This window comes from Cuculus canorus, chromosome Z, assembly GCF_017976375.1.
Source record: "Cuculus canorus isolate bCucCan1 chromosome Z, bCucCan1.pri, whole genome shotgun sequence".
NCBI classification, from domain to species: Eukaryota; Metazoa; Chordata; class Aves; order Cuculiformes; family Cuculidae; genus Cuculus; species Cuculus canorus.
Genome location: NC_071441.1, coordinates 58,947,390 through 58,971,880, shown reverse-complemented (window position 1 = coordinate 58,971,880; position 24,491 = coordinate 58,947,390). Strand labels below are relative to the sequence as shown.

The window sequence follows — 24,491 nt, the reverse complement described above, 5'->3', positions numbered from 1 at the left end:
CTTTTCTATTTTAGTTCTAAGATCATAGTTTTCTCAAACTTATGGTCAGTATCAACACCTGCTTTGTTTCAAGTATGTGAAATTGTTGCTGCTGAAGTAATGTTCTCTGTGAAGACAGAATTGTGAAAAAAAATGTTCCAAAGTTTCTCCCAAATGATGATACATAGTTTAGTTTTATATGTACATATGGTTTAATTTTAATGTATCTGATTTTTTTTTTCCCCCAGAGTGTTTCTAGTTGGGGAAAGCGGGAAGCCAAATCTTTCTTTAAATTATTGTAATGAAAATTAAAAATGTGACATTATAAAAGCATCATTTCAGTTATATGTGACACATACATTTCAAGTGTGTTCATTCTGTCTTTGACACATTGGTTGGAGGAAGAGATTGTGTCCAAAACAAACAACAGCATCTAGTTATTGGCTTTCCGTCATAGTCCTGAAGGTGGTACTAGAAGCTGTTGCAAATTCCACTAAGATTGTTCTGACCACCACCAAGTTCAGTTTTAGCTTCAGAAGTGCTGAAAGTAACACAACAGCATTTTTTTTTCCTGAACATTTGACTACCATTAGAGAATTCCATGGTTTGCATTTATTGCTTGGATTCTCTTTGATAATAACATTTGAATTTCTTCCTTCCAGGTTGCTGATGAGGGTTCCACTATATCCTGTATTGTGGAGCGTACAAGGGGAGCCCTGGACTACGTGTATATAAATTACATTATCTCACAGGTTGATTCCACTGGCATGAGTTACCCTGTTACCGATTTCTCTAACAGCAGTGGCACTATCACATTCCTTCCTTGGCAGAGATCAGAGGTAAACCCTTTCTTCCTATTAACTATTCATCCAGTCCTTTGCAAACCTGCTGGAAAATACCTTCTAAGGATACTTGGTTGATTTGCATAAGAGAGAATGTTTCCTTCATATGCTTTTGTCACATTTTGCAGGTTTTTTTTGCATCCCTGACAACTATCAAATGATATGGTAGATGCTTATAGACCTGCATCTTGGTTCAGGGGTCACCACTTCTGCATGTATGTTTGAATACACATAATATATGAGATGTGTTTACATATATTTATATATTAGATTTGTGTATATCTCTATACATACTTGAAGTGTAGATATTCCTGAGTTGAAATAATGCATCCAGCTACTTTTGAAATTGGTAAATGATTAGGTTATGATCTGGGGTTTGGAACTTAAATTGATCTCCACATCAATTAAATAGACAGCAGTAAAATTTGTTGTTGTAATGAAGAGTCTTGCAACAACACGTTCCATCCCTTTCGGTTAATCTGTTTCTATGAGTTCAATCCTCAAACCCACAGCACAGGAATTTCACATTTATTTGAAGAAGAGGAATGGAACCATAATACTGTAATAAGTTAATGAGTGCTTTCTATTAGTGCTTGTAAAACAGAAAGGGAGAATTGTTTTTAGAAAATGCTGTCCTCAATTTCACCTCTATCACTCTGCTGAAGTCCATATGGACTGACTGAAATTGATAACACTGTTTGAAAGTATCCCAGTGGCTCCACTAGAAGTGTGGGTCTGGCCCCAGTTAAACAGTGTGATTAGAGCCTGGCGAACACTTGTGATACCTGAAAACAGTTTATTGGTTTTCATTTAGCTTTAATTCTCCATTGAATCGTATCACTGCTTGCATTCATTCATATCAAGCTTTTCTGGTCTGGCATCATGGATGAGGCCTGCCTAGTCCTATCTAGTAGCAGAAAAAGGCTGATGTACCTTTTTCTCCACTGCCATGTGGCCCAATGAATTGTCTGCACGCAGAGGATTTAGTGGGCATGGCCCTATGAACAGACTGGGAGCAGTTGCTCCTCAGGTGAGATATCCTAAGAGACTTTCCATCGATGTTTGTAAGCTACTCATTCCCATGCCTCTAAATAGGATTGGCTACGTAGACCTTTTGTTCTATGTTTGTCCAGTTGTATCACAATATACAGAAAGCTGGAATTGTCTGAGGTGAATATTTTATCCTCGGCAGAGCAGGTATAGCTAATTAATTTTGTGATCAGCACTGTCGAGTGTCAGGTGGCACAAAACTCTTGGTTTTCTTGCTCTCTAAATTGGATTAATCACTGTAATATCTCTTCAGAAGCATGATTTCTTCAAGATTTTGAAATCTACCAGAGATTTCATTTTCAATACACACAATGTAAACTATACTTATGTACATAATAAATATTAGGTAGATAATAAATAGGTAGATAATAATGTAGGTAATAAATCTTTGCTTGGTTATATGATGATCTGATTTGAAGCACTTAAGAAAATATGCCTTCCATCTCTTGTAGCTTGGTAAAGCTTTTTTTGGAATGCATATTCTAAGCATAAAATACTATCCTAGAAGTTAGGTTAAATTACGTGGAAAGCAAAAATATTGTCTACATTACTTACACAACAAAACAGCAGCTCACTGGATAATCGAATATTTTGATGAGCTTAGCAGGGTCATGAAACTCATAAGTGATGTATGTTGCATGTTTGATTTCTCCATGATTTGGTCCTTCTCTAGGTCTTAAATTTGCATGTAATTGATGATGACATTCCGGAGCTAAACGAATATTTCCGTGTGACATTAGTCTCTGCAGTGTCTGGAGATGGAAAACTAGGTTCAACTCCTACCAGTGGAGCAAGTATAGATCCAGAAAAGGAAACTACTGATATCAGCGTCAAAGCCAGTGATCACCCATATGGTAACAAGGATGGAGATTATATAGTCTTGTTGCAGATTATCGGATAGTTATAGTACCATGAATAAAAACTTTGCTTAGCCTTGATAGTTGAGGAAGAAATGCCAAGTATTCCACTTTATCTATCTTGAGATTAATTCATAATTTTATACAACAGTGAAAGCTGATGCCCTGGCAGCCAAGAGGACCAACCATGTCCTGGATTACGCTGCTCCCAGGACTGCATTGCTGTCTGGTTGAGGAAGGGGACTGTCCTAATCTGCTCTGCAATGATGTGGCCCCACCTTGAGTACTGGGTGCAGTTTTGGATGCCACAGTGTGAAAAGAATCTAACGCTACTGGAGAGTGTGCAGAGGAGGAACACAAAGTTGGTGAAGGGTTTAGAGGGGAAGCCGTATGAGGAGTGGCTGAAGTCACTTGGTCTGTTCAGCCTGGAGAAGAGGAGAATGAGGGGAGACCTTATCACAGTTCACTGCTTCCTCACAAGGGGAGGAAGAAGAGCTGATCTCCTCTCTGGTGGCCAATGGTGGGACCAAGGGAGTAGCAAGAAGATGTGCCAGGGGAGGGTTAGGTTGGACGTCAGGAAAAGCTTCTTGACCCAGTGGGTGGTGGAGCACTGGAATGGCTCCCCAGGAAAGCAGTCACGGCACAATGTCTGACAATATTCCAGAAGCGTTCGGCCAATACTCTCAGACACACAGTGTGAATATCGGGGTTGTCCTGTGCAGTTACAGGAGCTGGACTCGATGATCCTTGTTGGTCCCTACCAACTCAGGGCATTCTATGATTCTATTCTTGAGAATATGCCAAAAAGTCACCAAATCTGTCCTGACCAAACAGGCAATGATTGCCTTCTGAGAGCAAATAAAGGTTACATGTAGTTCATTCTCTACAGATCAAATTTCTGGACAAAGAGAGACATTTCTACATGTGTATTATACCAATAAGTGCCTTATACTATGACATATTTAAGCTCTTTTGGGAACAGCTGAATAGATTGTTATGCTGTGGCTTTATCAAGACTGATAGGGACATCAGTGAAAGAGGGAAAGGGACACAGCACATCGCTGGAAATACCATGACTGAGTCCTAAGGACGTATCAATAATTAGTTCTGTATTTCATAGTCGCTAAATGTAAATACTATAAATTATCTGGTTTAATTTATTATCATAATTTAAATTTCATGTGAGAAACCATGTAAATACTACTTCTTGTCTGCCAGGTCTACTGCAGTTCTCAGTGGGACCACCTCCTCAGCCAGGTGATGGAATGATTCTGCCAGCCTCTGCTGTACCCCATATTACTGTGAGAGAAGAAGTTGGACACATCAGGTTACTGGTAGTTCGTGCACAAGGCCTTCTTGGAACAGTTCTGGTAGAATACAGAACAGTGCCGCTTACAGCTTTCAGTCCTAAAGATTATCAGGTACGGCCCTTGCCAAAGTGGGTAATTAATTTACAATTCAATTAGAGTTATTTGTCCTGGAGACAGACTCAGTTTGGGTCTTTTAGCCCAAAAAAAAAGGGCTAAAAAAAGGGGTTCTGTGTGTTCTTCACAGAAACACTTTGATTTATGTGGTGATATGATACGTGAATTTGTAATATTTATTTTAAATTTATATATAACTGTGTGACTTTTACTTCCTTTCTGTGCAGCATGTTGTATTTCCTAGGAAAAGCCTCTGGTTTTGATTTTCTTTTATTCTTAAGAGAATGGTCAGTGCAACAAGAAGGGATATCTGCTATTTTACTGAGTATATCAAACTTCAGAGGAGCATGCACCTTCATGTAGAAGTTAAGATTATATTTTCACATACCAAGACTTGTATGTGTTTAACAAAATAACCTGTACATAGCTGTGTCTGCTTGTCTACTGGTATTTGTGCAGGAAAACATAGATAGATGTAAATGCTCTTAGTTCGGCAGTTTTAGATGCCTTTTTCTTATCACAAAGATCCAGCAGAATTTTTAAAAGCTGCAGTGAAAAGGAGTAGATATTTTGACACAGACAATAAAAGAATCAAGGTCATGTTTCTTATTTCTTATGAAAATGAAATCATGATGAAATCATTAGAAGTGGCCAGAAAAGTGAAGAGCTTTCATATTGCAGGCTGTTGCAGGCACACTGGAATTCCAGCCAGGAGAAAGATACAAGTACATTACTGTTAACATCACTGATAATTCTGTTCCTGAATTAGAAAAGACATTTAAAGTGGAGCTGTTGAACCCAGAAGAAGGAGGTGAGGCGCATACATTATCAGTTTGCTGTATTTTCATGTTCTCTACTCATCCATTAAAATCATAACTTTCCTAGGCGTATTCTTTCCATCTTGTTTCCAAAGGCAAGCAAACACCCTCACATTCCTCAGAAAGCTGTAATTTTTGTGGGTTAGATCCATTCTTCAGATATTTTTAATCATCACTGGAAACCATGAAATCCCAAAGAAAATGTATTATCATGCATTTAGGACATTTAAGGGCAGATTCTGCTTTTGACATTACATAATTTCATGGTTGGTAATGAAAATAGAAATAATGTAAAAAATATTATAATTTTTTTTTTTTGATAAGAAAAATGGTCAGTATTCGTAAAATATTTAAGGCTAAACAGCCAAAGTGTTTTTTTTTATCTGCCACTTTAGTGAAATCAGAGAAATTGCAACTTCAGTCCTTTCATGTATGTTGACTTTTTGGTCAAATAGTTGTTTTGTTAATCAAACTTTTCTCTTTACATTTTCTCTTTAATCTGAAAATTTACAGATTAAGTAAGTCTTTATTTGCCTCTTTTGCCTTTTCCAACACTCTTGCCAGAACAAAACTTAAGGTAAAGTCTCTGTTAGTTAAGCTTTCTGCAGATTTTTTCAACTTTTTGAAACATTTTCTATTTGTGAGAAAATACTAGAATATGAGAATTTAGAGGTATTTATCCCCTGATTTTTTGATTCCCATTTCCGGTTTCTTCATAAAAGACCTCATTCAAGAGTGGGAAAGGGGAAATACAAAAAGGGTGCGCAAAGAGGGAAAGGAAGAAAAGTTTATGTGTTTTCTTTTCTTCAGACTCCCATTGCTGTTTCCAATGTCATAAATTAAGTAAGAGCTGATATATGCAATACTTTTTCTGGCTTTTATTGGAAATCCTGTATACTTCCATGTCCAAAATCGATGACTTTGTAGAATACTTTCCTCTCATTTTGTGTTGTCCAGAAATGCTTAAATTACTTTCTGCTTTCTCTTTATTTATAAATGTATATATGTGTGTATATATCTGTATGTCTGTCGTCTTAAAGTTGCTGAGCTCTTTAGAAATGATGACAGTGGTAGTGGTGATGGGAACATGGATTTCTTCCTTCCAACTGTCCATCAACATGGTAAGCATTTTCTATTAATCCTCTTTTTTTATTGCTATCTGTAATATCCCTCATAAATTACTGTTCTGGCACAACTTGTCATAGTTACATTGAATGTGATTTAAAAATCACCTGATTGTATGCTATGAAAGGTGCTTTATGTTACTTTGGTTCTCTGCATATAAAAAATAGTTTTAAGGAAAAGTAAGCTGTGTTGGATTTTTTAATTGACTGTTTTGATTGGTTTTCTTTTTATCTCTTTAAGCTTGCATTTTTGTAGTGACATACAGAAAACAAGGATAATTTAATATTGAGAAAATTTAAGCAATTCTAGCAGAGATAACATAAAAATCTGAGGGAAAACCCTGATCATATAGGATTACAAATTAAACCCTGCATACCTGAAAATGTTATATGAGCACCCATCATCCGGACTGAGTAATTGATTCACCTGTGACAGCCTGATTTTCAACTTTATTTGCAAATGTAAATAAAGTTGGAAAATGGAACTGAGAATAAGCCTGTGGTTTAGTCACTTTTTTTTTTTTTGAGCTTTCTGGGTTTTTTTGAAAGTGCTGTTTCCCGTTTCCTTATTTCCAGAATGGTTTTCCCAAGTGCCAGGCTCTTTCTCTCCCTGAGCATGAAGTTCTCTCACCCAAGACAATCTTTTTAGTAGTAAGATTTACCAGACTTGTTTTCCCTCTTTGGATTTTGTTCCACTTTATGTTCAGATGAGACCTGCATTCATCTTTGCTATCTGCTTACACTGTGGTTTACCACATAACTCCTCACCATCCTAAATTCTGCTGCATTTTCAATCATTAAACTTGTAATTTTATTTCTGTGCCTTCCTTAAAATATTCATATTTATTATGTTTTTTTGTTGTGCAGTTCCATAGAAAGGCTTCCAAGACTGCATTATTGAAAGTCAGTTCGTTATCCATGTCAATAGTTATTATTCATTTCCAAACACCAAAGAAAAAAAACGGCATGGATACTCCAGTCATGCTTTCCTTTTTGTAACGTATTTCTTTGGCTATTTTCTTTCATGTAAGAAAAGATGCTAGAAAAAATAACCTTTTTTGAAACTTAACAGCAAGCTTGGGAATTGCATCCCGCATCCTTGTAACTATCGAGGCTTCTGATGATGCTCACGGTGTGTTTGAGTTCAGTGCTGAGTCACTCTCGGTAAATGGAACTGAGCCGGAGGGTGGAGACAGCAATATTGTCCTGCAGGTTAGATGGATTTGATTCTCATATTCCTATGAAGTACTTGTCTGTCTCTGTTTTTAATGGGTGTTCTGCAACAATCTTACTTAAGTCTATGGGGCCGATAACATGACTTTATCATGCATGTCTGGTTTGCCATTTCATAGTGAGTTTTCTGATATGCATCATTTATCTTGAAGGTAAAATTATGTAAAAATAATATCCACAGTTTTAAAATTACTTCTACCTACTTAAATGTGAGGGAACACTTCTTTAAAATAAAAGTGCTGATTAAATAAACACTGTTTATCAACACTTATTTTATCAACAGTGTTGATAAAATAAACACAGCAAAGCTGAAATAATAAAGTTTATGCTGCTTTTTTTAAAACATTAATTTATTTTTAACCCATCAGTGCCTTTGCTTTATTCCGTCCTGTATTTATATGTTTTTTCTTTCTCATAGCACAAAAATATGTAAATCTTTATATTTCACACTTAGGTTTTGAGAACTCATGGGGCTTTGTCTCAGGTGATGTTGCACTGGATCGTAGTCTGTGACTTTACTGAAGACCTGGTCTCTACATATGGGAATGTAACATTTGATGTTGGCCAAGTGAGAGCAAATATTACAGTGCAGGTTTCTCCTGATGAAGTTCCTGAATTGGATAAGGTGTTTTCAGTTTTGATTGTCAATGTGTCCAGCGGCCGTCTTGGAAATCATACCAATGCAACATTAACTATTTTAGCTAATGATGATCCATATGGAGTCTTCATCTTTTCTGAGAAAAACAGACCAATAAAAGTTGAGGAAGAAAGAAAAAATATTTCCCTGACAATAGTGAGGCGTGGGGGTCTCCTCGGTACAGTGATGGTAACATACAGAACAATTGGTGATGACGAAAAGCCACCCTTTCTTCCACCTGATGTTGTTAGAGCAATAGAGGGAAAGGACTATGTACCCATTACTGGCTACATGATCTTCGCAGCCAATGCAAGTGAAGCCACAATTTCTTTACCTATTTTGGATGATGATGATCCCGAGAGGTCTGAATCTGTTTTTGTGGAGCTAAACAGTATTGCTTTGATTGAGAAAGCGCAGGATCGGCCAAGTAAGTATCTTACATATGTTAAAACCTACAATTTAAATGTGAGGGCTAGTATTTATATTTCATAGGATAAAATGGAACAAGTTAAATGATAATAAACTTCTACCTCTGCCAAACCCTGCATGGCTAAGACGTCTTTGAGTTACCTGCCTTGTGTGCTGTTGGCATGGATTTCCTTTAGCACATTTTCTCAGGAATAGGTGAGCATTTCTTTATCACTTTTCAATCGCCTTATTCAAGCTTTTTCAGGCCAAATGTGTTACAGCATTGCTTTTGTGCATTTACACATTGTCATCTAATGTTGTTTCTGTAAAGTACAGTATTAAGAAATAACTAAGCTGGTTTTGCTTATTGAAAACCAATAAAGTCTTTTAAAACCGAAGTGGTATAGAATTACAGTCACAGCCAGATGTTGCATTTTTTTATGTAGAATGTTTGCTTCATCCATCATTCAGTCACAATTAGGTTATTGCAGCCTCATTTGTGCTTCAAAGCTTCTTCATGTCTCTAGTTGTTGCCCTCCCCCTGGCCCTGCCCCTGATTAATCTTCATGTTAAAGAAAGCTTCAAATATAATTCTGCTGAGAGACTGAAATGTAATTTATATTTCATGGTAGCAAGTGTGCAAATGAAATTGTCCTGAACCTGCAGTGATCAAATAAATAAATAAATAAATGCTTTCACAGTCCCTCATCTCTTAAAAATAATTATGGCTTGTATGATCCACAACACAGTAAAGTAGTAAGTTTTTTTTTTAAAAAAAAAGATGGGTTTTTTTTCTCCATAATTTAATTCAAACATAAAAAGTATATTGATGCAATTTATAGTTATACGTTGTGCATTCTAACAAGAAGTTTTTTGAAAGCTAGCAGCAACTAACCACTAAACTCACGTGTATGCCTATGAACTCCATATCCATAGATAGCAAGGATCACAGTCACTTGCTCACTATGTTGTCTTTGTGTTGCAGTTGTAAATTCTCCTCGACTTGGATCAGTGGGTGAGACAATAGCTCATGTAATTATCAATGCCAATGATGACGCTTTTGGAACACTTCAGCTTTCGGCTTCAACTGTGCGAGTTGCTGAAAATTATGTTGGACCAATCATTAATGTGACCAGAACTGGGGGGATTTTTGCAGATGTTTCTGTGAAATTTAAAGCTATGCCAATAACTGCAACAGCTGGTAAGATGTCAGAACAGCAGAATTATGCAGTCTGTGTTAACGGGGAAAGAGCATACTTTGAAGAGTTAAAGAAGTGTCTATTGAATGCAGTATTGTAAAACAAGTGGAAAAAAAAGTGGTGACACATTTACTGGCTGTGCTTAGCAAAGAGGAATCATGGAACCATAGAATCATAGAATGGTTTGCGTCGGAAGGGACCTTAAAACCCATCCAGTCCCAGCCCTCAGACCATGGGCAGGAACATCTCTCACTGGATCTGGTTGCTCTAAGCCCCATCCAACCTGGCCTTGAACACCTCAGGGATGGGGCAGCCATGACTGCTCTGGGCAACCTGTGCTAGTACCTCTCCACCTCATCCAGGACCTATAGTAATGACAATGCATCAGCTTTTAAAAGGCACAGAGACATCGTCACTGAACAGTCTAGCAGGAGAAATGAGTGAAGGAATTGGGTTGCTTGTTTCCCTACTAGACCGCCACATCTTCGGAAAAAGAAAATAAATATAAATAAAAATTAGTATAGTAGTATATATAGCTCCTATGTAGTCCTGGTACACATTTAAACCCAGCATAAGTTGTTTAAGTGAGTTTATTTGAGGGGAAGTGAGAGTTGAGGACTCAGCTGTAAAATAAACAAACAAATTCAAATCAAAACCCTAAGAAGACTGGAACTTGCAATATTGAGAGGTTAAGTTCTCCAGTTGGTCCTTGCTGTGGAGAAAGCAATCTTATGCAATATGCAGGGTCAAAACCACTTAGACAGTTATGAATCAAACCCACTGTATTTCCACTGTGTCCAAGGTTAAATAGGTGGGTGGTGCAAATTCTGAGAACTGGTATTTCAGTTTCTTTTCCATATAACAGACTATTCTAAATGGGTGTGTAGGGAGATTGATGTCAGAGATGCTTTCAACTACTTTCTGAAGCAAAGACATTATCCATGTATCATAGTTTTTCATCTACACATTCTTATACACAAGTTTGCCTAAAGTCAGATGAACGCACAAAATGTTCCCTTCACTAAAATCTGCTTTGACAAAGGTGCTTTTGTTTACTTTTATGTCTTGGAAGAAGCCAGAGAGCAATCAGAAGTCAAAGACAGAAACATCTTGGCAGTGTGACCTTATCAATTGAAGTTAATAATCAACCTTTTGTGACCACCTCTTGGTCTAACAGTGCAATCTCTGTTTTGTCCAAACTAAGTTTTATTTTAATCCATTCTGATATCTAAAAGGCAACAGAAAATGAATAAGACCGTGTTGTCTGGGTTTGGAGATAAAGAAAAAAACATAAAACCATAGAGTGATGCATATGTAAGCAAAATGAGAAATATTACTGATGAACCCATAATGTATTAATAGTATTCTGTGTTTTTTAATGTTTTGGTTTTTTTTTTAATCTACAAATCTAGGTGAGGACTACAGTGTAGCCTCATCGGATGTTGTCTTACTAGAAGGGGAAACAAGTAAAGCTGTGCCAATTTATATAATTAACGATATAAATCCAGAAGTTGAGGAGTCATTTTATGTTCAGCTGCTGAATCAAACAACAGGAGGAGCCTTGCTTGGATCTTTGACAAGGGCTATCATAACTATTGAGGCTTCTGATGATCCATTCGGATCGTTTGGTAAATGGTTTTCATGTATTTACTTTCTTGTCTTCAAATTTTTATTGCAGATTTGTGGGTGAGTTGTTACTGAGCAACTGAATAAACACCTTTGAAAGACAAAGAGGCAGCCTAGATGAAAACAAAAAAGCAAAACATCTCATAAACTAAATTAAAAGACACTTTAATATAATAAAAGGTATTATTCAGTCAGTTGATACAGCAAGATTGTGCCCTATCTGAAGGAGATAGATGGATATTAATTTAGTGTTTTTAATCTATTCTAAATGCTGACTTTCTGTGATAAATGTGTTAAAAACTGCAATCCAATATCTGTTGCTTAAATATTTTAATATCTTTGTTTTTCTTTATGATCAGCCAAAGCATATTAAAAATCTGGAGAAGTTGAGAAATATAAACAGAAAGTAAATGACCTCTTATTTTCTGTCAAGTGTTTTAGTTTTTCTTCTGCCCATTATTTTCAATAAAATTGATTGTGTATACCTTCCAAAATTAGTTTCCTTACCCAGGGTTTGAGATGGGATTTGGCGTTTTCAAAAATTTAATGACATTTTAGAAACCTTTTGGTCTTTGGGGTTTTTTTTGATGTATTTTTTCCCTGCTTTTTCCTTTGACTTACCATTTTCTTCTTTCACTGTCCCACTTTATCGCTTCAATTTTCCTTTTCCATCCCTCAAGTTTCATTTTTGCATTAGAAGGTGGTAGAGGAAAGACAAAACACTTGTAAAAAGAAATAATTCCAGATAGGTAATTCATTAAATTAATTCTTCAAAGCTAGAATTTTTATACAAGGAAAATTTTTACTTGAAATAATTTAGGTGGTATATTTTGACTTACTTTTTGCTAAGTTTCCTTGCTGGGAAAAATTATCTAAATTGTCTTCTAAAAGCTTTGATCTCATATGGTTAGCCTCAAACAATGGGTTTGTTGGAATAAACTTTTGGATAAGGGCTTAATATTCATGCTAATTTTCTATATAGATGAAAATATAAATATTGGAAGTTTGCTTTTCATTTTAAACCTTATTAAAAGTGATTTACCCATGCAAGTAAAAGCAATCAAACTAAATAAAACAGTTTACTCCAGGAGTTGATATATTTACTTTCATGGTTGGTGTTAATCAACACATCTCTCTGTGCTGGCCCACAGTTTTTCAGATTACCAAATTCACTGTGGAGGAGCCTGAGTTGGGATCAGTAATTGTAAATCTGCCAATAATCCGCAATGCGGGGACACTGGGTAATGTTACCGTTCAGTGGGCTGCAACCATTGATGGACATCTTGCTGATGCCGACTTGCACCCTGCCTCGGGTAATGTCACTTTTGCACCTGGTGAAGCCATCCAGATGTTGCTGTTGGAAATCCTGGCTGATGATGTTCCAGAAATAGAAGAAGTAAGTAAAGCAGTTATGTCTTTCTGGAATAATGTTAGAGTTTTATCTTGTTGCAGAAATATGTGCAAAGGAATGCTCTGGCAGGAAGGTGCAAAAAGTTCAGATTGTAGTTTGCTTGTGTTTATTGTTAGAAATACTAAAAAATTGTTTAGCTGCAGTATTTCTTTTTATATTTTTTTTTTCTTTTTGAGATTGTCCATGTAGAATTAATTCGGGCCTCCAATGGTGGTGCTATTGGGTCAGATAGTGTGGCAAATATTATAATACCTGCCAACGATAATCCATATGGAACAGTTTTCTTTCATCAATCCTTGTATCGAATTCAGGAGCCACTAGAAAGAAATTTGCTTGCAAATATAACAGTCAGGCGAAGGTTTGTATAACATTTGCTTTATTTATATCTATTATTTTTGCTTTATTCTTGTCTGGACTATGATTTCAGACATCATGCTCCACTTGTTCATGTATTTGCATCAGTTTCTTGATATGCCAGCTCAATGCATTTTTATTTCATACATGTTGGGTTTGAACTACATGTCTACATATTAGAAATGAAATAAAGTACTTAAATATAATATACACTGTAATGTGCAATGCAGATCCAATGTACACAGTGTACTTGAAATTTAATTTTGCCTATTTAATCGTCAAATTGTTTAAAGCTGCACAACAGTCTGCTCCTGTGATTTAAACTGGAGGACAAAATGGATCACCCCTTGTGAGGTGGAAAGAAACAAGAAAAGGCAAGCAGATTTTATGCATGTGATGTAGTATTCATAGGACACTTAGGAGAAAAGATGACAATGTGGGGCAGCACAGGCTTTTACTTCCTTGCCAGCTCTCAGAAAACTAAACTAATTGCAGGGTGGTAAGGGTCTGGCCCAGGTTGCCCAGAGAAGCCATGTGTGCCCCATCCCTGGAGGTGTTCAATGCCAGGGTGGATGGGGCTTTCAGCAGTCTGATCCAGCAGGAGGTGTCCCTGCCCATGGCAGGGGGGTTGGAACTGGATGGTCTTTAAGATCCCTTCCAATCCAAACCATTCTATGATTCTATGAAACTGATGTTTGCAAACATGCATTCTTAACAGACTGGTGTTTAGGTTATAAATAAATAAACTATCCACAAAAAATGACAACTCTGTCATTCTGGTACTAGTTTCAAGGGACTCCACTTTAAATAACAATTTGGAACTTCTTCTCAGTTCAAAAAGGGCCAGTCAATTTTGTTCACTTTTGTGCTTAGCTCAGAAGCATAAAGGATATTAGACATCCACCACTAACATTAGTCTCTTATTTTCATGACTTTTAGCGGGGGAAAGTTTGGTCGGCTGCAGATATTTTACAGCACTTCTGAGACTGATGTTGTGACTCTTGCCATGGAGCAAAGTCAGGATATCCTGGCCTTTTATGAGTCTCCCATACAAGGAATTCCTGACCAGCCATCCAAGACCAGAGTGAATGTGTCGGCAGCAAGCGACCCACTGTATGCCTGTGCAACTCAGTGCCTAAAAGAACAAGCGTGTTCAGCCTTTGTATTTTCCAGTGCCTCTGAGATTCCTCTTTGCCTTTGGCTGACATGGGAGATCAGCCTGTTAACAAACACTTCGGGATTCTGGACCTACAAGAAAAATATCACCAGTGCATCTGCACTCTTTAGCACACAAGCCATTGCTGGTAGTGATTATGAACCTGTTACAAGACAGTGGGCCATAATGCAGGAAGAGGAAGAGTTTGCAAATCTCACTGTTACCATACTCCCCGACAGTCTGCCAGAGCTGGATGAGAAATTCACTATATCCCTTTTGAAAGTTGAACTAATGAACATCTCAGCCAGCTTAAAAAACCAACCAACTATAGGACAGCCAAATACTTCCACAGTTATCATAATGATGAATGGAGATGCATTTGGAGTATTCAAGATCTACAGTGTAAGCCCCAATGCAACAGAGAAAGGTCGGTATATTGAAGTAGAGGAATATCCTCAGACCAATGTGCAGCTGATGATACATAGGACAGAAGGCAGCCTGGGGCAGGTGACAGTGGAATGGCGTGTGGTCGGTGGAACTGCGACCCCAAACCTGGATTTTGTAGGTGTTGGTGAGATTCTGGTGTTCACTGAAGGTAAGGCAAAGTTTTGCACTAGCTTCTGTTTTACGGAAAGAAGAGAAGGCTCCAGGGAAACCTTATAGCAGCCTTACGGTACCTGAAGTGGGCCTACAGGAAAGCTGTGAGGGACATTTTACAAGGGCATGTAGTGATAGGATGAGGGGGAAGGGCTTTTTTGGAAGGGGGAAGATTTAGATTAGACATTAGGAAGAAATTCTTCATGAGGTTGGTGAGGCCCTGGCCCACGTTGCCCAGAGCAGTGGTGGCTGCTCCATCCCTGAAGGTGTTCAAGGCCAGGTTGGATGGGGCTTTGATTAACCTGATCCAGTGGGACGTGTCCCTGCCCATGGCAGGGGAATTGGGACTGGATGAGCTTTAAGGCCCCTTCCAACCCAAACCATTCTATGATTCTATGACAACTTAAGAAAAGTAAAAAGAACCTGACAAGCACTCAGTCTTCTTGATGTTTTGAAAAGTGATGTTTTATTCTTAGGCTAAGCCTCCTTGAATACTCAGGGTACATTTTCAGAGAATATGGTTCATTAGCATAGGACACAAAGTTGCAGAACACACTTGGTGATAGTAAAAAAGAATAGAGGAAAAGCATATATGAATATATATATAGATTTAACAAATATTGTAGTGTGCATTATAAAGACTACAATCTTACCAAATATATGAGGAGTAATAATGCTGAAGATAGTTGTTTTATCAAGGATAATAAAAATGAAAATGAGGCCTAACTGGTCTTTTGTTAACTTTTGGTCAGTACAGTACTAATTTTCCTTATTGTCTTTTTTTAGGTTCTGAGATTGAATTGCTACATAACGTAATGTAGCATAGCGTAGCATAGCATAGCATAACATTGCAAAGAGGATAAACAAGTCAATGACAGAATAATTTAAGTACCACACAGCATGACAGATAGTATGAATTGGTTCAACAGTTATTTTGAAAGCAATTTCTGGGATCATACTAAAGATTCTAGCGTGCTTTAGCTTTCTGAATCATCTGAACTCAAAAGAATGGTTGCCAGCAGTGTTTCTGAAGTCAGCATGTAATTACATTAGTGGTAATAAATATAGCAAAGTCTGTTTTCAGAGTATTTTGAAAAACAATGCAGCAAGAAATATGTGGATTTTGTAAACTGATATTCTCACAGGTCATAAACACACTTGGAGCTACAGGATTGTGTTGCAAATTGCAACAGTTACAGAAACTGGTAATTAACAGTATTTGCTAGTGGCGCTATCATTCTTTAATAGTTCAGAAGATGAGTAGCTAACACAATGACAGCTCATTTTAATGCATTCCTTGGCCCAGAATTCTTATTCAAATTGAGCATATGTACTTGTGTATGTTTCATCAGAGAACTTACACACTTGGTAATTTTTTTACAAGATTGATATTCCCCATTTCTAAGTTAAATTTGAAAGTCAGAGAACTTACAATGCAAATAAAGAATTCTAAACATTCAGAAATTGTGCCTGCATTGTTAATTCCTACATAGTATATTAAATAATTCTAGAATTACATTGCCCTAATGTAACTTTTGAATAGTAATTGAATAAAACTTTATAATGACATTGAGTAACTGATAAATAAATTAATGTTCTTCATATGGTTTTAGAATGTTATTTTAGGTATTTCCTATAGTAGGAGATTATTAAGTCTTTTTTAAAGTATGATTTGCCTGTGCGCACAGAAGTATGTGTTCTCCCTGTAGGGGAAACAAAAAAGATGGTCACGCTGACGATTCTAGATGATCCAGAGCCAGAGGATAATGAAAGTATCATAATCAGCCTGGTCCACACTGAAGGAGGGAGTCGGATCCTGCCCAGTTTTGACACTGTCACAGTGATTATTCTGGCAAGTGATAATGTGGCAGGAGTTATAAGCTTCCAGACAGCCTCAAGATCTGTTATTGGCCGTGAAGGTGGGTTCTTTATGTTGACCACACTCAGTTTGTTTAATGTTACCTTCCATCTCCATGCTTTCTGTTGGTAATGACCTGCTGGGAATGTTCGTATCACTGTTCAGAGAGTGCCCGCAAACAGAGAATAACCACATACTTGGCATATGTTTATTTAAATTCTTTGCTCTTCCAAGTACAGCACCTAATGAAATCTATGGAAAGGATGAGTGTACCGTTTCCAAAATCATTTTATATATCTTCATCTGTCTTTTCTTTTTTTTTCTGAAGACTATACCTTGCTTCTACTAGTATTGTGTTTCAAAGCTCATTTTAGCTTTTCTGGTCTTTTTAATTTATACCATATCCTAGAACGGTGCATAGCTCCCACTGTACACACCTATTAGTAGCCATAAGCCGATCTCATCTATCAGTGACTTAAAATTCACTTTAAATCTTCTAAAAAACACTCACAGAGAAAGACTAAGTTCACGTCTTCCCTCTTCCTGACTCCAAAATATGGTGTTTTAACATTTTCTGGCAATTTTTTTTTATGGTAGCTGATTTAGGAATCTAGCAATCTTGCTGTTGTTACTCAGTTATGGTGTTTGAGAAAGAACAATAAGAATTTTATGTGGATCAAAATCTTCTACAAGTACTTCTTAAAAAAAGCGTGTTACCTGTTTGATCTAAGGTTTGAGGCACTTTTGCATAGGACGATAACAATACCAGTGAGGATCGCTTTGGGCAGCCTTTGCTGGAATCTTGATATAATGCAATGTCCTATTTCTCTGACATGTAAACTGATGGGCAAGAAAAGTTAGCAGAATAGAAATTTCTGTCCAGGAATGTGTGCATTGCAATTTCGATTTGAAGAAAATAGTCTTTCTCAGACGAATGTGTTCTGTTATTTTGGGATTTTTTTTCAGAAATGAAAGGACATCACAACCTTTTGGGTTTTACTTAGATATGGTTTGTGTTAGTTCTGTGATAGCGTGTGCCTCGTTTTCATCCTTTATTCCTCCACATTAACAGTTCTGAGCTGCCTGGCAAGCCAGCTGCAATCTGGCCAGCTAAGAAGGGCTGTTAATGAGCACAAGGAAATAATACAAACTGTCTAATTTCCAGAGGTTACGATGACCCTGGATATTTTCCACTGGTTAAATATTACCCGTAGCATGCTAGCAAATTCTGGACATTTGAGGCTGCAATGCTCTGCTATAGTTTGGAAAATACTTGATTCCACTTCCTCCAGCCTGTGGAAAATAGTGCATTCTCTTACAGCAAGAAAAAACAACAAAACTGATTCCATTTGATCAAAAAATAAACCAAGGAATAAACCAAGGCCTCGAGGTGATTTCAGTGTTTGCATTTCATTTTCAGGATCAAGTATTTTTATTCCAAAACCAAAATTTATCAGACATAAATTTATCGGTAAAGTCTTTGTCACGGTTTCCCACAGCATTCTTCTAGAGAAGGCAGTGGCTCATGGCTTGGGCAGGAGTACTCTTTGCTGGGTAAAAACCTGGCTGGATGGCTGGACCCAGAGGGTTTTGTTTAATATCTTTATCAATGGTCTGGATGAGGGGATCAAATGCTCCCTCAGTCAGTTTGCAGATGACACAATACTGGGCAGAAATGTCGAACTGCTTGAGGGTAGGAAGGCTCTGCAGAGGGATCTGAACAGGCTGGATCCATGAGCCAAGGCCAACTGTGTGAGAATCAACAAGGCTCAGTGTTGAGTCCTGCACTTGGGCCACAACAATGCTCCAGGCTGGAAAGCTGCCTGGCAAAAAAGGACCTAGGGATGCTGGTTGACAGTGGCTGAACATGAGCCAGCAGTGGCTCAGGTGGCCAAGAAGGCCCATAGCATCCTGGATTGGATCAGCCATTGTGTGGCCAGAAGGAGTAGGGAAGGGATCATCCCTCTGGTCTTGGTGCTGGTGAGGTCACCGCTTGAATCCTGGGGTCAGTTTTGGGTCCCTCAGCACAAGAAAGACATTAAAGGGCTGGATCTGGGGAAGGGTCTGGAGCATAGAGATTATGAGGAAGCTCACTGTTAAAAATATTCATGTCTTTCAGAAAAATTATTTGAACTGTGATGCCTCTTTTTGGTTTCTCTTTTTTATAATCAATATGTAGAAGAGGAAACCTCAAAATGTTGCATCCTATCCTTTGTTCCTAGGAGAAAAACTGCAGTTCCATGTTGTAAGAACAGCCCCAGGACTAGGAAACGTTACTGTTGAATGGAAGATAGTTGGACATAATGTAAAACAAAATTTTGAAAGCTATTCTGGAATACTTTTTTTTCCTGAGGTAAGTCTGTAAGCAAAGCTGATGCCTACAGGAGAATATTGTAATTAGAACTAAGCTGAGAAAACATTAGCATTCCTTCTTTCTTGATCTGATTATTTACTTTGTCCGTTGATTTTGGAGTTCTAAACTGTTTATAGCTTTTGATACTCTAACTTTAAATTTCTTAAAGGTGTTGTGCAAAATGCCTATGACATAGTGGTATCACTAGTATTTTATACAATAATGACTAATCAGTTTGTCAATAAAATAAATAGGAGACATTGAATGCAACGTTGTATGTTCACTTGCTGGATGACCATATTCCTGAAGAAAAGGAAGAATACCAGATAATTCTATTCAACATCAAAACAGAAGGTAATGCAGAGCTACAGCCTGCTGTATCTTAAATCTACTGTTTTGTAGTGTAATATTTTGTATGTTTTAATCCATTTTGGAACTGTAGGACTAAGTGTGCTGTGACTGGTGTAAACTATGTAAAGGCCATTCATGTTTTATTGAAATAGGCTTCATCCTATGTGTGTATGTGTGTATGTGTGTATGTGTGTATGTGTGTATGTGTGTATGTGTGTATGTGTGTATGTAAAAAGACAGAGATATAAATATAGAGATCTGTATCTATATCTATAGATCTGTATCGTAGATATCTATATTCCAGTTCTGGAATCCCCAACATAAGAAGGATATGGAACGGTTGGAATGGGTTCAGAGGAGGCCACAAAGATGATTCAAGGGCTGGAGCACCTCTGCTATGAAGTCAGGCTAAGAGAGTTTGGGTTGTTCAGCCTGGAGAAGAGGAGGCTCTGGGGAGACCTTAAAGCAGCTTCCAGAACCTGAAGGGGCTTCAGTAAAGCTGGGGAGGGACTTTTTACAAGGGCATGGAGTGATAGGATGAGGGGGAATGGCTTTAAATTGGAAGGGGGAAGATTTACATTAGACTTTAGGAAGAAATTCTTCATGCTGAGGGTGGGAAGGCCCTGGCCCAGGTTGCCCAGAGATGTTGTGGCTGCCCCATCCCTGAAGGTGTTCAAGGCCAGGCTGGATGAGGCTATGAGTAACCTGATCCAGTGGGAGGTGTCCCTGCCCATGGCAGGGAGGTGGAACTAAATGAGTTTTAAGGTATCTTCCAACCCAAACCATTGTATGATTCTGTAATACTGATACAGATACAGATGCAGATACGGATACAGATACAGATACAGACTTCATAGCATCTTTGCTGTTTTTCTTTATTGTTTTTAAACCTGATTTTCCTCTGCTCCTCTAGTTCAGTGGTTGTTTCCTTTAACCAAATACAGGCTTGAGCTTACTAATGTCTTCTGGATACAGTTGCCATGAAATAAGCAGATATTTTTACCTCTTAAAGCAATCTTGTCATGCTGCAAGGTGACTTTCTGGTCTGTCTCTGAATTCAAGGAGGTCAGAATATTTTATTCTTGCTGTTCAACTTATAATGAGAAAAGAGCATGAAACTGCATCCCTTTTGAAATACCCTTTGTTAAACTGAAATTAATGTCTAAACACTAAACCAACTTGACGTGGATTTTGTTGCTACTAGGTGCCTTTATCAACTTGCCAGAATCACTTGTTGACTCCTGTAATCCATCAGGATAAGCGTAAAAATAAAACACCAACAAATATTCATCAAGGAAACATTTGGAAAAGGGAATAATTTCTTAACGAAATGGTAGAGAAGTTGGATATAATCTTAAATTTAGGAGTTAGTTCCTGGGAGAACTTTCTCTTTCCTTTTACAATAGAGAAAGTTCAGGGAAGTTGCTATTTGGCACTGGCCTCTTAAGTTTCCTCATTTCTTGGAATGTTTTTGTGACTCAATACTTAGTATGCATACAATTTCTGTTGTGATTATATGTTCCTGTATTTGTAATAGAACATGAAAACATATACATTCCACACCATCCATGAACCTCAGTGAGCACATCGTGCATTTGGTTCAATTTCATTTGCACTGTTACTGACTGTAATTCAAATGTAATAGAAGCAGTAATGTAACACAAAAAAAAAAATTGCATTAACACTGTGGTCACTGTAGTCCACTGATTCTTTTGCAGGAGTTGCTTCTTCAGGGGCTGCTGTTTTGGATAGTCAAGGATATGAAGCTGTTCTGACAGTAGAAGCCAGTGATGAACCACATGGAGTCTTGAACTTTGCTTCTCCATCCAGGGTAGTTTTAACTCCAGAGGAAAATAAAACGGTTCAGCTTTTTATTAGCAGAGAATTTGGATCTCTAGGTTTGTATAATAACTCCAAGAAAAAGGAACATTCTGTTTTTATAATCATTAGGCAAATGAAATCCATGAAGGGGAGGCTGGAAATTTTGAAAAATCTTGGATATAGTTGATATTTTCAGAACTTCTAGGCTTCTTATTGCAGGTTTGGAAACTAAGTTTCAGTTGAAACTGGGGCTGTAGGCCATGTTTCCACAGCAAGGACCCTGGGAACTGTGATATAACTGGCTGGCTATTAGAGTTGCTACTTTTATGTTTAATGAATCTCCCTCAAAATATAACTCCCTCCAGAAGAGATAGAAAACATATGAGAAAATGAGCTTGTATGGAGTGATCATTCCCACATATTTCCTCTCTAAGCTTCCAGAAATTGACAGCTTAGAAGGTCTCATGGTCTCAAAGTTTTATTCAGACTATTGAATTCAGCTTATGGATGTTAAAAGACAAGTTAAAAAGCAATAAGTACTCCTCAGAGGAGACATAAACTGAATTCAGTAGCTTTTAATTCCAGAATTCAATAGTAAGTTGGGTGCAAAAATATTTTCTCATGTTTATTGCCTGAGAATTTCCATTCATATTGTGACATAATGTGCAATTATCTCCTATTTACGTTTTCAGACTATATTTTGCCTCAGTGATAATCCCTTTTAGTTTCTTTTGTCATACCTGTTCTGAAAAGAAGTGAAGATTTTCCCTGGGTCTTCAGATCTGGACACACCACAGATTTGTAGAGGCATTTTAATCACACTTCTACGCTTTCCAATTTCTTTTTTAATATCAATCTCTATATAATTTACCTGTGGAACACTACTCAGGAAACTAATATATAGTAAATGTAAAATCTCTTACTTAAATTCCATCATTATTTATTAAAACTAAGATTCTTTTATACGTTATATTGTATTTCATGCAGACTAGCTTTGAGTTTCATTTGTCATTTTATCTCCACGATTGGTCTCTTCAAATCTGCAACTTGACTTACTCTGACACATTAGTGACACATGGCTTTATTATGACAAAAAAAAAAATAGGTCTAACGTTTTCCTTTGGTATCATTTATCAGTGTCTCCCCTAATTTTTATTCTTTATTGAAGTCTGTATCAACCTGTTTAGGAGGGAACTATATTTATTAAACTGTATTTCCTAGCACTGTCCTTAGAGCCTTTCTTAGATATCAGTTGTTCCTGAAACATTCCACTTCCCTTGGCACCAAACCTGATATTAATAATTCATTAGATGGCCCAGGTAGTACTTCAGCAATGTAATGTTTGCGGTCTGCACCATCTCAAGTATCTGAATAAATTTGGTCCGAATGCATTTTGAGTCCTGTGATGTTGAACAAATTACCAAAGGCTGGAGTGAAAGCACCTTAAAAACAATAACAAAGTTCCATTGGATCCAGGTTTATCTTTTAATCCTTCTGTTTTGCAGTTAGGCTTTTCATTTTGTGGATGCACATTTGATGTCTTTTCTTTGTCTCTTCACTTTTTTTTTGTCACAAAATATGCAGGTGATATCAATGTTACTTATGCCACAGTTCCAGGATTGGTAACCTTAAGTAATGAGACAGAAGGGACCTTGGCTGAACCGGGAACTGATTATGTACCTGTTTCTGGCTCGCTGACTTTGGAAGAAGGAGAAACATCGGCTGCCATAAATATTACTATTCTAGAGGTAAACTCTAAACCCTTTTGGTCTGTAGTGGTCTGTGCAACAACAGAAAAGGAACATCTTGGAACCTAAAGCTTGCAACCTATATATTGCTTGGAGCTATATATTTCATTGTCATTTAGCAAGATGGCTTTTGTCTCAGTGTTTAAATTACAGAAGGACAAATAATAACAGGCAGCAACTCTACCTATGTATAAGTGAAATTTAAGTCTCTCACTAATACTTTACTGTCTGATATTCAGGGCAGTGTAATTCATGGCTTGCTAAGGCTCTTACTTTCTCAGTGGTTGGGGCTTATGCCTTTAAAATTTGGCATAAATTTATTCACAAGAACAGTTTAGCGTCACCAGAGTCTTTTCCATGAAATATAGTATCTTACTTCATAAGTCAATCAAGTTAAAAAAATTTATACTAATAAAAGTACTTCAGGAAATATAAATTAATTCTAGTGTTGCTATCATATTAGGGATTTCTAGTGTCTTGCTTTTTGATGACTTGTGTGACTTTTCTTAAAGGAAAAGGAATATGCTGAATTAATGTTTTGCAGGATGATGTACCAGAAGTGAAAGAATTCTTCTTGGTTAATTTAACTTCAGTGGAACTCATCATGAACCATTCAACTTCTTCCCCACCCAGGCTAGGTAAAACAGCTTCTACTGAATGATCTTTGGTTTTCCTTGTATACAAATTGCATCCGTTACTCTGGCATATTATTATTTCACTTACTTGCCAGGTTTGCCTATAAGAGACAGGATATTCTGAAAGAAACATTGTAGAATAGCAAAAATATTATTATTACACTTGCTCCCTACTTTCTTTAAAGCACTGTAAAAATTATAAGGCAGTTTTCATAGAGGACTTCATACTTAACAGTTGGAGAGCACGGTTATCTGAAAAGTTTTATTGCTAGCATGCTAGTCTGATTTTCCTTTTTAAGTACATAATGGAAACAAAAATGTCAAAAAATTTACATGATCACTGTGTTTACTCTTTTAAAAGTCAAGTTTTTGTCAGATTTGCTTTTAAGAGTCATATCCTAGGTTTTCCTACTCTTCTAGTGAACTTCATTTACCATTTGCTTAGTTAGCTCCTCATTCTCCTGAATTCAGTATCTCAGTTGTTGGCTGTAGGGACAGTTGGATGACTGTGGCACTAGAGACTAGTTATACTGATGCTTTCTAACATCTTCTACTCTTTTCCCTTTTCATTGCATGCCTATAGAAGTGACACAGTTAATTCGTTACAGGCTGAAAGGTAACCTGCAAGACTCATCATTGATTTGTAGAGACTGAACTGTGATTAGTCAAGTCTGAAATCTAAACCATGAAAACTTACACACAAGTATAAGGGATTTTTGTGAACTAAATTGTACTGAGTGCTGAATAGCCTCGCCTCCTATTGTCAGCAGCTGGCAGTCTCTTTGAATTGTAGCCATTCAACCCTGCTGTAATATCTGCATCGCATTAAATTCACTTAGGATGAACAGATAATGGTTTTCATAGAATCATTGAATGGTTTGGTTTGGAAGAAACCTGAAAGCCCATCCAGTTCCCGTCCCCTGCCATGGGCAGAGACACCTCCCACTGGATCAGGTTTCTCAAAGACCCGTCCAACCTGGCCTTGAACGCCTCCAGGGATGGGGCAGCCT

At 37.4% G+C, this 24,491-nt stretch overlaps 1 protein-coding gene across 1 annotated transcript in view; it reads left to right on the top strand.

The window, feature by feature from the left end:
* The window catches only part of ADGRV1 (adhesion G protein-coupled receptor V1), a 277,900-nt gene that overhangs the window by 45,280 nt on the left and 208,129 nt on the right, over positions 1 to 24,491 (top strand). Inside the window, exons 21-38 of the mRNA XM_054054954.1 lie at positions 642 to 818; positions 2,545 to 2,725; positions 3,947 to 4,149; positions 4,834 to 4,963; positions 6,011 to 6,091; positions 7,167 to 7,306; positions 7,782 to 8,391; positions 9,358 to 9,573; positions 10,984 to 11,199; positions 12,349 to 12,593; positions 12,785 to 12,966; positions 13,902 to 14,713; positions 16,425 to 16,634; positions 18,796 to 18,926; positions 19,181 to 19,280; positions 20,996 to 21,175; positions 22,683 to 22,846; positions 23,391 to 23,484. Coding sequence (XP_053910929.1) covers positions 642 to 818; positions 2,545 to 2,725; positions 3,947 to 4,149; positions 4,834 to 4,963; positions 6,011 to 6,091; positions 7,167 to 7,306; positions 7,782 to 8,391; positions 9,358 to 9,573; positions 10,984 to 11,199; positions 12,349 to 12,593; positions 12,785 to 12,966; positions 13,902 to 14,713; positions 16,425 to 16,634; positions 18,796 to 18,926; positions 19,181 to 19,280; positions 20,996 to 21,175; positions 22,683 to 22,846; positions 23,391 to 23,484 — 4,072 coding nt within the window. The remainder of the gene's footprint in view (positions 1 to 641; positions 819 to 2,544; positions 2,726 to 3,946; positions 4,150 to 4,833; positions 4,964 to 6,010; positions 6,092 to 7,166; positions 7,307 to 7,781; positions 8,392 to 9,357; positions 9,574 to 10,983; positions 11,200 to 12,348; positions 12,594 to 12,784; positions 12,967 to 13,901; positions 14,714 to 16,424; positions 16,635 to 18,795; positions 18,927 to 19,180; positions 19,281 to 20,995; positions 21,176 to 22,682; positions 22,847 to 23,390; positions 23,485 to 24,491) is intronic.